The following is a 13,136-nucleotide window of genomic DNA, read 5'->3' on the forward strand; positions in this document are numbered from 1 at the left end:
TTATAGTGACATTCATATTATACATAACATCTATATGTTATCATGATAAAGATTTTTAAATAATTAAACAATCAAAATTTGACTTTGTGGTTATAACTTTCCTTAAGAAATAAATGAAACCAATTTCCATAATGAGCACAACTTGGAAGTTTGTAATCTTCCCAATAATTAAGAAAAAGAATATGTAAGGAGATGTGTCATGTGTTGATTGAATTGAAAGTGGGATAAAAATAATAGTAATATCCATAAATAATATAAAGAAAATTGCTACCTAATGTTAATGTACTCTAATAATTTCCTAATAAAATTATTTACTATTTATTTTGTATTTTTAAATTATTTTTAAAGTGACATAAAAACAAAATTTATTTTATGTTTAACTTATCAGTTGTTAATGGCGCGTCAACAAAAGATCTTAACATATTTATTAATTCAGTTGTTAATGATCGATGATAGTTTCCGTCACTCAAAAACTTTAGTGGGTGCAATTTATTAATTCAAAAGCTCAATTGCATAAATAAACCAATTTAATTTTTTTTGAAAAATTTTGAAAGACCTTTAAACCTATTTTTATACCTCTTAAAGAATATTTACTAAATTTATTCTTTGCCTTGAAACACGAAAACTAGCTCGTGTAATACTAGACTTGAATAAAACTATGGAATGATTATAGTACCATAACATAAAAATAAAAAGAAGAAGAAGGAGATTTGACTCTATAAATAAGACATGGAACACATTTTCGTGATAAAAATTTAGTTAATATTTAAAGTCCTTTTGGATGGGCGTTTATCTTTAATGCAATGAATTTAGTTTTATTTTTGTTTCATACTATAGTGTTGCTACAGTATTTAAGCGTATTATTATTATTTTTTATATTAATCATAAGTAAATACATTATCTATTCAAAGAGGTCCTTAATGATTTTCTTGAGAAAGGAAAAAGAGATTAATTTATGTTTGTAAATCTTTTACTTTATATTTAAGACAAATAATACCTTTATGCACAACATCACAAGAACAAGATAGGTGATATAAATTAGTCTACAAAACTATGACATATTCATTATAGTGACATTCATATTATACATAACATTTATGTATTGCCTTGATAAAGATTTTGAGAGATTAATTATTATGAATCAATTATATAAAAATATATATTATGAATCAAAACTCGACTTTATGGTTAGATGGGATGCAAAGTTAGAACTTTGATTTTCAACAAAAGGTTGGACTCTGATGTTTAACGCATCAATTTTTTTGATAAAATATAAAAATGGTTATTCCAACTATGCTCGGGTTCCTGTTTTAGTCATCCAAATTTAAAAAAATTTTAATTTAGGAAGTAACATTTGAATTTCTTCCAGTTTTGATTACCCGTCGTTAAATTGATAATAGGAAGTCTTTTTCTAATAGGTATAATAATCATTTTCTCCTCAATACTTACATATTTTATCAATTTGATCCTAATTCTAAATAAATCAATAAATTTAACCCTTTATATTTACAAATTCTTTCAATTTCCTCAAACTAACAGAGGCATTGCACATCCATAAATTCATAAATCCCAAAAAGAAAAAAAAAGAAAAAAAAACTTCTCTTAACTAAAGAGCCATTTTTTGAGCCAATCCCTAATACCAATAAGTTTATCTTGAAACTTTATTTCCTTTTTTTTTTTCTTTTTCATTAGTTTTCTTCTAAATATAACATTTTATAACCCTTTGATTGATAAAATTTTGGCTAAAGAAAAGGGGAAACCCTTTAAAAGAATTACTTTAGAATTACTCTTGTTGTCAACATTGTGATGTTTCCTTCAAGATATATAGAAATGGTCCTCGAAATTGGTCTTTGAAATTGGAAATTCAATCTAGAGTCAAAAAATATGGCTTTAAGAAATCCAATTGATCAATCAATAATTATATAAGAAAAGTTATGAAAAAATATGAATGAATTAACTGAATTTCCTTTTGTTACATAGATAATGATTTTTAATTTTATAAACTGATTAAGAGATTATTATGTGTTCAATTTTTAATTTTTTCTAATTTTTAAATCCATTGTAAATACGTATCACTAATAATATGATTTAGTGTCAAATCATTCACCAAATTAATTAAAAATTAAAATTATGCTATTCAGAGTGAAAATTATTTTTACAAATATTAAATTCTTTATATAATTTTATTATATATATTATTTTTAAAATGTGTATTTTCTACTATTTTTAATGGTGTTTAGTAAATTTCTAATGCCAACTTTTGAAAATATAAACAAAAAGGGCTATGTGCCAAATTGGATAATATCAACCATAAATAAAACAATTAATAGATGCGGAATGACTGTTTTAAAAGTTGAAAGCTTTGGTTAGGAAGTTTAATGTGAAGAGCTAAATTTATTAAATTATTTAGATTTATAATTAAATTGATAGGATATGTAAATATTGAGGACTAAATGTATTATTATACCCATTAGAAAATAGCTTTTTGTTTTCAATTTAACCACGAGTGACCAATATAAAACATTAGTACCAAAATTGAAAATTTTAAAGTTAAGTCACTAAAACATGAATACAGGCATAGTTGGGTAATCATTTGTATAATTTATCTAATTTTTTTAATAATTACGTGTCGTTACGCATTTTACTGTTTGAGACCAATCTTTTTCAAATTAAAGATGATATTCAAGTAAAACCCTCTTAATTATAACGACTCTAAAATTTAAAATTAATCCAAATACTTAAAAAAAGGAAGTCCAATTCTATTTTTCGACTTTTCTTCACCTTTTTAATCAGTAAATTGTACTTCTGCTGCTACTAAAAACAATTGTACTACCAAGTAAGAATAGGAAAAATAAATAAATTAAGGAATTGTAGTACAGATTGAGAAAAAGAAAATAATAGCAGGTGTGGTTAACGGTTTAGAAGAAATTGATGTCTCAACCGCCACTTTGAGTTGTCATTGTCCTAAATACCATTGGCCGTCCTAACAGGAACTGCTCATCTCTGCTGTGTCCCCCACCAACTGGGAGGCGCCTCGCTTCGCTTTCACGGACATAAGCACACTGCCGGCCGTTTTTAGCCTCTTCTTAAATGTTTTTAGCCGCAATCATGATGGTGCTGATTTCTTTATTTTCAAATTATAATGACCACACCGTTGTAAATTTTTTTTAAGGTGACGATGGAAGATATTAATGCCGTGTATATGAAATTATATTCAAATTTAAGTTTTATCTAAAAGTTAACATATATATATATATAAAAGATAATTTATATTTACATAGTATTTAAAAAATTAGATTTAATTCGTAAAATTTGAAAATTATAAATTAATTTGATTTTTTAGATATCTTAATACTATTAAAATACATTGACATTAGATTGACAACCAATAATATAGTGACACGTGACAAAAAATTATAAAATTCATACATATATATATATAACTTTTTACACATAGGCAAAGAACTTGAACACATGGATGTCTCAGTTCATTTGAATTTAAACAACCATTTATCTGGATTCATTCTAGACATACTTTTTTAGTATTTTATGTACTTAAAATTTTTTTCTATAACTTATCAACTTTCTTATATTATTATAAAATTTAAATATACAAAATCTAAAAATAAAAATAGTATTTGACACTAGAGTAAATCGAAACTAGTTGTCCAGATGCATTGAATCTAGACAATCATTTATTTTGATTTGTTCCAAACATGTTTTTAGTATTTTATATTTTTTATTTTTCATAAATTATCATTTTGTATTATTATTAAATTTAAAATACATAAATCTTTCATAGTTTATAAAATTTGATGTTTTATACAATATATATTTTTATTTTTATATATTTGGAAATATATATTTTATATTTTTTATAAAATTTGATGTGAAATAATATATTGTATAAATGTAAGTTTTATATATTTGTAATTTCATAATAATAAAATATAATATTTCATAAAAATAAAATATATAAAATTACTCAAAAAGCAGATTTGAAATGAATTTGGACAAAAATTGTCCAGTTCAAATGTATCTAGACAATAGTTTGAGGTTTATTCTTGTGCCAAATAATATTTTTAATATTTTTGCAAACTTATATATTTTATATAATTTTTAAATGATATGTTATAAAAATTAAAATATACAAAAAAATAAAATGAAAGAACAATATGTCTAGAATGAACTTGGACAAATAATTGTCTAGATTTAGATGAGCTTGGATAACCAATTTGTCTAAGTTCTTCTATGTGTAAAAAAGTTATATTTTTATAAATAAAAATTCATGTTTTTACACGTGCTAATGTGAGGCAACCACATGTCACTATATTATTGGTCATCACTAGTGTCTCATCAGTGTATTTTAACAGTGTTAGTTAGGTACCAAAAAACAGCACCAGGTTGGCTTACGATTTTCAAGTTTAGGTACCAAGTAGGTACAAGTTGCCAAATTCAAATACATTTGCATATATTGATCCTATCTAAAAATCCACTCATTCTCTTTCTAACTACAATCCATTTTTGCTTGTATTTGAAGATTTGGGTTTTGTCTTCAAGATTTTTAATTGAGTGTTGAGAGCCATTGGAAGAGGAGGAGAAGAAAGTATATAGCATAGGTGTAGATGATTGAAGAAGAAAATCCCCTCTTAAGGCCAACGATAGGTATTTATAGTAGAGGGTAACCATTCCTTGGGTCTAAACGCATGGCCTATGCTTGTCTTGTCATGGTTAGCCACTTAGAGAGCATAGTAGACTTTTAGATAGGTGGTACTAAGATTAAAATGGATCAAATGAGACCCCATGCATGTGTGTTCCATGCAAAGGGGGATATGATATATGTCCTTGATGAGGTGGATAGATAATATACCATGTGTCAAGTGTAGGTATGCCCATGAGGGCCATAACCGATGAAGTGTTTTCTATAGGCTATATTATTACTCACGAGGTTGAGGCTAGGCGAGGTAAGGGTGGCAAGGTCTATTATGGCAAGGTATTGATAACAATTTCTTTCCCCCAATCAATGGTAAGGTTATAAAGTGACCTACCATGTTTGTTATGACAAGGTATTGATAACAATTGCCTACTCCCAATTGAGGGTAAGGTTATAAAAGTGACTTACCCTGAGACAATTGTTCTTCATGTTAGTTGAAGTAAACATGTGTGAAGTACAGGTGTGGTGAGGAGAAGGCTATTGGAAAAAAATTCGATTTAAAAACGGTTTTCTATAATAAAGAAAAATAAAAGTTTGAAAATCGAATCGATTTGTGATATTTATAGCAATAAACTTTTCTCAAAAAGTACATGTGCTTTGTATGAGATAGATCCTAAACGTTCTTGGCTTTCAACCGAATGACCTTCTCCGCTATTATCGTACCATGAATCACTTCGAATGATTTATTATTTTCAATAGAAAAGTAATTATGTTTTAATAGAAACCGATAGAATTGTTATTTCTAGAAATATAATTTATACTTATAAAATAAATTCTCACTATTTTCGGACAGAATAATAATATTCCAAAATTGAATATTTTTAGCCAACCAATATCATGTATTTATAGGGAGAGATAGGAGAATATAGTTAAATTAGTAGAATATAAATACTATTTGTAGGATAATTTAACTAGGACTAAAAATAATTTTGCAATTCTAATTCCGTTTTCGACCAACCTAACTTTAGCAGGAGCAGAGCCCGCAAGCATTGCCAAATTAAGGACACTCGACAGCCCCAAAGTTTCCAGTTTCAAACATGGCCCCAAAGATCATTTTATTTTTGCTTATCAACAATAAAATATATAACAAAAAAACAGTTTCGAATGATTAAATATATATGTATATATACGCATCATTATCATTTCATTTTAATTAAAACATATATATTTATTAATTTTTTTATCTGAGGGAATTATTATATTTATTAATTATATTTTAAGAAATTAATTCATTTAATTTTTTTAAAAAATTAAGTTTTCGCAAATAATACAATTATAATTGACAAATTCTACGAGGACAGGGCAGTGTCCACTCTGAACCAACCAACAAGGCCCTAGTCTTGCTGCCGAACCATCATCAAACTCTATAAGGATTCAAGGGTCAGTCCTTGAAGGCTAGAGCAAGAGAAGATCGACGTCCCAAGCCATGGCTGATTGATGTACCTTCATGGAAAACATGAAAAAAAATTCATACTAACAATACTTGTAGGATTAAAATAATCACAAAATAGGAGGGGCAAAAAGTTTGAAAGAAGTATATTAATACAATGATTAAGACCCAGGGTGGGGTGTATATAAAACCAAACCAACATCAGGATCAGCTATCCCATCTTAGTCCATAATTCCCTCACTCATTTAACTTCCTACCCTTCCTGTCTCTTGTTCCAGCTCTTTTCCTCTCTCAACCCACCCTTTTTTAAACCCCAAAAATTAGACACTCTTCACATAAATCTGACACACTCAAAGTCCTTAATCTAGTAACCAGCCATGGCAATGGCCATTGACAACGCCTTCGAGGTCGACTTCTATAGTAACAGCACCACTACGTCCATAACTGACGACAGCCCTGCCTGTACTTGGAACCACTGGGGATCCCCTGTTGTTGATTGGGATTCGTTTTCAAGCGACCCAGATGACTTTCAAGACCTCATTGAGTCCATGATGGATGATGGAACTGGGTTTGAGCTAGCTCGAGTCGCACATGAAACGAGTAACTCAGTCTCCATTGATACCATGGTTGTCGATGAAGAAACCAACGGTGATGAGGATTCCAAGGGGTTGAGGTTGATTCATCTGTTGATGGCCGCTGCTGAAGCGCTAGCGGGGGATAACAAGAGCCGTGAACTGGCTCGAGTGATATTGGTTCGGCTCAAGGAGTTGGTTTCCCCCAATGATGGAACCAACATGGAAAGGTTAGCTGCCTATTTTACCGAGGCCTTACAGGGTTTACTCGAAGGCTCCGGTGGTGGCCACGGGAAGCATTTAATAACCAATGGACCACACCACCACCGTGATGAGCATCATCATACTGACATGCTCTCTGCTTTTCAGCTGTTGCAAGACATGTCCCCGTATGTTAAATTTGGTCACTTTACGGCCAATCAAGCAATCCTGGAAGCAACGACTCATGATAGGAGGATCCACATAGTAGACTATGATGTCATGGAAGGGATCCAATGGGCGTCTTTGATGCAAGCCTTGGTGTCTAGGAAAGACGGACCACAAGCCCCGCATCTTAGGATCACGGCTATATCGAGATCCGGAAGTGGCCGACGATCGATCGGGACCATTCAAGAGACCGGTCGAAGATTGGTTGCATTTGCAGCCTCCATTGGGCAACCCTTTTCTTTCCATCAGTGTAGGCTGGACTCTGATGAAACGTTTAGACCCTCAACTTTGAAATTAGTTAGAGGAGAGCCGTTGATCATCAATTGTATGTTGCACTTGCCTCACTTTAGCTATCGAGCACCTGATTCAGTCGCTTCGTTTTTATCCGGGGCCAAGACCCTAAACCCACGCCTAGTGACCCTGGTGGAAGAAGAAGTCGGACCCATTGGAGATGGAGGGTTTGTGGGGCGATTCATGGACTCATTGCACCATTACTCCGCCGTCTACGACTCTCTAGAAGCCGGATTCCCTATGCAAAACCGTGCTCGGGGCTTGGTCGAAAGAGTATTTCTAGGGCCACGAATAGCTGGATCATTGGCCAGGATTTATCGAACTGGAGGAGAGGAAGAAAGCCGTGGTTGGTCAAAATGGTTAGCTACCATGGGATTCAAGTCTGTTAACATCAGCTTTGCCAATCATTGTCAAGCAAAATTACTGCTGGGCTTATTCAATGATGGATACAGAGTGGAGGAGTTGGCCAACAACAGGCTCGTTTTAGGATGGAAATCCAGGCGTTTGCTATCAGCTTCCATTTGGACTTCCCCACAGTGATTTGTAAAGAAAATTAGCTGTCTTTTTCTTTCTCTTTCACCCCCATGGCATCGGTTTAAATTTTTAGCCCTTTTCAACAAAAATCTTAGACCACCTTTAGTTAAGGAATAAGCAAATCCCAAAAGTTTGTTCATAATCCATTGGTTTTAAGCTAATGCGGCTGTTTGTAAGAACATGAGCTTGTTTGTTGTCTTATTTGTTGTGTGTGCATGTTTGAAAATGAAAAAAAGAAGTGGGTGAGGGAGAACGTACAAATATTTGTTGGCTATATTCTATGTGTCTCCTTCTGAGATTTTCCATTTCATTTTCCATCCGTCTCACCATGTTTTTCTTTCTTACAAAACTTTATTTTAGCTGACTATTGCATTCAGGTCGTATTTTGAGTCTTGTGCACAAGAAAATAATATTTCTATTTTAAAGATTTAACCTAAATTAACTTCAAATGTAATCATAAATCAGTATAATTATTGGATATTGTAAGATCTTAAAAAAAATCAATTAATATAATAAAATCTACTCCGATTGAAGGAAAAGAAAATGTATGATAATTAAATTATTCTAACTTTTTCTCTTATAAGTACAATTCAAAAGGCATATCCCATGAATTTGGATACATCAAAATGGTAAGAATTTGAACCTCGACATTCGCAACTTTGGTAATTTTTTGTTTTGTCATATGGTTTTCTAGAAGAACAAAACTCAAAATCCTGTTTTTCGAATTCATTTTTAAATGTTTGAAAGCAACAACTTGGTGAAGATAGACTTCTAGCTAGATGATGATCAAAATTTGCAGTAGATATATATGAAGTCTGAATTAACATAAAAAATGCCAAATCCTGTTGTAGATCAGATTGAAATCCAATCCAATCCAATGATTTATTTGATATTATTGATATATATATATATATATATATATATATATATGAAGTAAATCTAGTTGTTCATAGCTGAGACTGGAATGGATCAAATGATCTGTTTATAATTCTCCCTCAAGAAAAGTGACTATAATTAGAAAGCATTAAGAGGTTATAAACTTTTGTTTAATGATAAGAAGTCTTGATTTAAACAAAAGAAGAAGGGTTGTTGAAAGAGAAGAGTATTGGTTGCATATGGTGGTTGGCAAATCCCTCTCCCCACATGGGTCTTGAATTAAAAGAGTATTTGAGTTCCTCAAAGAAGATTCCTAGAATGTGCCTTTCACAAGCCTACTTCATTAGTAATCTTATTTTGGATCTTTCTTTTTAACATTTAAATACATCTATTATTCCATTATTTTAAAGAGAGCTAGCTACCTTTGCCATCCCACACTGCAAAAATATGCATTTCCATTGTTGATAAAAAAATTTATAAGGGAGTTTCAATTTTGTTATTTGAAAAAAATAAAAAATATTTTTCTTAAAAATTTATTAAAATTACAAAGACTACTTTTTATAAAAATATACCTTTTATTTTGTTATTGTGATTTCAATTTATACTTTTAAATAATTTGACTTCATGAGTTATTAATTTACTCAATCCTTTTTTCATAATTGGATTATGTGTCATCTAATGGATTGAGCCTTAGTCACTGTTGTTGTTACAACAATGGGAGAAAGTGGATTCGAGCACGTTTAAGTGTATTTTTCTTCCGATTTAAAGGTTGGGAAGGGGCTATAAGTAAAAGTCGGTATTATCAAATATATATAAGTTTTACAATCTTTCATTTCTCTTTGTACGATTAATATTTTAACAATCAAATTATTGGATTTATCAATGTAAATATACGTGTCATGCATGTAAATTTTCAAACTAATCTAATATTTCTATCATATTTATTTAAAATATTATATATATATCTTAATATTTATTGAATAGTTACATAAAACAAATAGATTAAAATTTTAATTTAGATCAAATTTGACCATTCATCTATTTTGATATTTCTTTTATAACATTTTTTTGTTTTTTTTTAATTTTGGTTATTTAAACTTTTCTCGTATCGTTGATATTTGATTAACTTGTGATATCAACTCGATTATGAATTTTATATTGATGCATGTTAAAAGGTTAAGAGTTTATTTAAAGGGAGATTATTTAATGTATTGTCAATTTATGAGTATCATGCATTGTTAGTGAAAAAAAATGAGTTTCAGAGCAAATTATAAAGGCTAAGCCCTTGAACTTTGGCGAAAATATCAATTAAGCCTTTTCGTGAAAAACACACTCAATTACGCCCTCAAACTCTCCAATTGCATCAATTAAGCCATTTAACCAACGTTCAACGTCTTTAACTGTAACACCCCTAACCCGTATCCGCTGCCAGAACAGGGTTTCGGAGCATTACTACCATTTGCAGATCACTTAAAAAAAATTTTAAATACTTACCGATTCAATGCATCATATAAATAAATATATTACCATTCATTCAACAGTTTGGCACTTGTATAAGCATCAGACAGCAACATTGTTAGTATACTTGCACATATCTCATATAAACTCAACATTGATATATCTATTTTCTCAACATATCGCACTTAAGTTTAATAATAGTCTCAACTTACATAATTTCCTTGTATCAGCATATCAAAGATAATTATATATGTACATGTCATGAAACATATCATGCTCTTACTGTTTCTTCATAAGCATATATCATTCATTTCATTATATCAATATTTCATGCTCCATCATTTCCATATATTTTATGTATATTTATTCGGTAATAGCTTATATCTTAACATAAATTATATTCCATGTACTTATACTTATTTCGTTTATCTATCTTCATAATTATTTCATACAACTATTTTGTACATATATTTCCATATGACCAGTTCTTGTAAACATTTTACACAACCATTTCATATAATCATTCGTCATCTGATACATATTACCTGAATATCAATTGTTCAACAGATATCATAACGTCTCCCATCCACGGTCTTATTTATCTTTGACATGATGCCATAGTATCTTTCAACTATGGTCTTACTCATTTTCTGTCATGTTGCCATGGTATCTTTCAACCATGGTCTTATTCATTTCATATCAGGTTGCCATGGTATCTTTCAACCATGGTCTTACACATTTCATATCAGGCTGTCATGGTATCTTTCAACCATGGTCTTACACATTTCATATCATAGAGTACACTCCCGCGAACCTCATCCTTACAGTGGGATTACCAGTCCAAGCTAAATCCCCTGTAATATAAACTCATAGAGTATTGTCGGGATTACCAGTCCAGGCTAAATTCAGACCCTAATTCGGATTACCCGTCCGGGCTAAATCCATTTTATGCGTATTCTTCGGGAGGGCTATATCAGAATAGGATCACCCGTCCGGGCTAGATCCTTTTTACCGTCAATTCCTTTTCAGAGATCCATCGAATTTTCTTTTCCACGATCAAGTCTCATATTTGAGTCGTCCGGATCTTTATAAATAAATTTGATCATCATTTTCATTCATTTCATATTCTAATGCATTTAATTAATGCTCTAGGAAAAATTACCATTTTGCCCCTAAACTTTTAATTAATGATGATTTCATCCTTAGGGTCAGGAAAATTAAATTCTTGCAATTTAATCCTTATTTCCAGCTATTATTCTCATATGTATTGATAACAGTCCATGAATTCTATAAAATATCAGAATTTTCCATAATTTCAACACTTTTCAATTTAATCCCTAAAACATGTTTTCCCCCGATCTTGAACTAAATTAATAATTTCATTCAATTTTGTAATTTAAATAATAAAATAATCCATTTCATGCAGTTTGGTCATTTCTGACATTTTTTACAAAATTACCCATAAAGTTTTACTTTTATTCAATTTAGTCCCTGAGCCTAAAATATACAAATTAGCCATGCTAGATGAATATTCATACATATTTTTCCTCCTCCTCCTCTCCATTCCATATCCTTAATGTAGATAACACACTTGTAAGTAACATTATCCATAATTTTTATTATTTACTTTTATGAATATTCAAGTTGTCTATCTACGTCATAGTCACTAAATTATTTATATCTGGAGCTATAGAACTCCAAATTAAGATCTTATAATTTTCCCTGAAACTAGACTTATATATATTCTTACCATAAAATTTTCAGAATTTTTGGTTTAGCCAATAAGTACAGTTTATTATTTAAAGTTACCCCTGTTCTGCTGTCTGACAGTTTTGGCCCTTTTTCACTAAAAATTAATTATCTCCTCGTACAGAATTCGAATGATGTTCCCATTTGTTTTTATTGAAAATATACTTATTTATGATTCTAAACATATAAATTTAAGTCCCTAATTATTTTTATCCAATTTTTTAGGATTTTACAAAGTCAGAACAAGGGAACCCAAAATCATTCTGACCTTGTCTCACAAAATTCATCATATCTCATGATTTAAAATTCCATTGCTTACATAATTTCTTCTATAAGAAACTAGACTTAATAATCTTTAATTTCATATTTTATTAATCCTATAATTAGATTTCTACAATTTTTATGATTTTTGCAAAGTTTGACTACTGCTGCTGTCCAAAACTGTTTTAGTACAAGATATTAATTACCATGTTATAACACCCTTATTTTCTTTTTCTACACCATTTCTCATCACTTTCTCTTATTTTCTCTTCACTAACATAGCAAGAACATAGGACCTTATGTAAGAAAACTCTTCTATAACATTATTTCCATCCTTTGTCAATAATAACAAACTTAAAAAACATATTGAAATCTTGATATACTTACCTTATTCTATTGATACTAATCTTTAACTTGATTTTCTCTCTCCTCCAGCTTCTATTTCTTGAATCCAACTTGATATTCTAACTCCCCATGATCTCCTTAACATTTTTCTCTCTTAGTAGCTATGGAAATTCTTTTGATTTTTAGGTGAAAATGGTGAATTTTTGGTGGAAGGACCAAATTGTAAAGAAAAGAAAATTTCTTTCTTTTCCTTTTCTTCTAACATTGGTTGCATGCATGGAAAGATGATGAAAATTCTTCATCTTTCCTTCCTTTTATACTAAATAATTAATAATAAAATATCTCATTAAAATAATATATATCTAATTAAATAATCATAAAATATCATCAACATCATCATTACTTTCTATATTTCTCTCTCTTTTAATTGACCATTTTGCCCTTTATTATCTTTTAAAATTCTATCATTGAGTCATCATTTAATTTGGCTAAATTGCAATTTAGTCCCTCATAGTTCTTC

General features: G+C 30.1%; 1 protein-coding gene across 1 annotated transcript; it reads left to right on the forward strand.

The window, feature by feature from the left end:
* Positions 1-6,314: 6,314 nt before the first annotated feature.
* Positions 6,315-8,232, forward strand: LOC108485665 (protein NODULATION SIGNALING PATHWAY 2-like). The gene has a single exon (XM_017789517.2). It carries the CDS (start codon positions 6,482-6,484, stop codon positions 7,931-7,933), a length of 1,452 nt encoding a protein of 483 aa, XP_017645006.1. The 5' UTR covers positions 6,315-6,481; the 3' UTR covers positions 7,934-8,232.
* Positions 8,233-13,136: the final 4,904 nt, after the last annotated feature.

Source organism: Gossypium arboreum, chromosome 6, assembly GCF_025698485.1.
Source record: "Gossypium arboreum isolate Shixiya-1 chromosome 6, ASM2569848v2, whole genome shotgun sequence".
NCBI classification, from domain to species: Eukaryota; Viridiplantae; Streptophyta; class Magnoliopsida; order Malvales; family Malvaceae; genus Gossypium; species Gossypium arboreum.

What these genes read in the sequence shown, in the direction of transcription:
- LOC108485665 (XM_017789517.2), top strand. Translation starts at nt 6,482, where the DNA reads ATGGCAATGGCCATTGACAACGCCTTCGAGGTCGACTTCTATAGTAAC.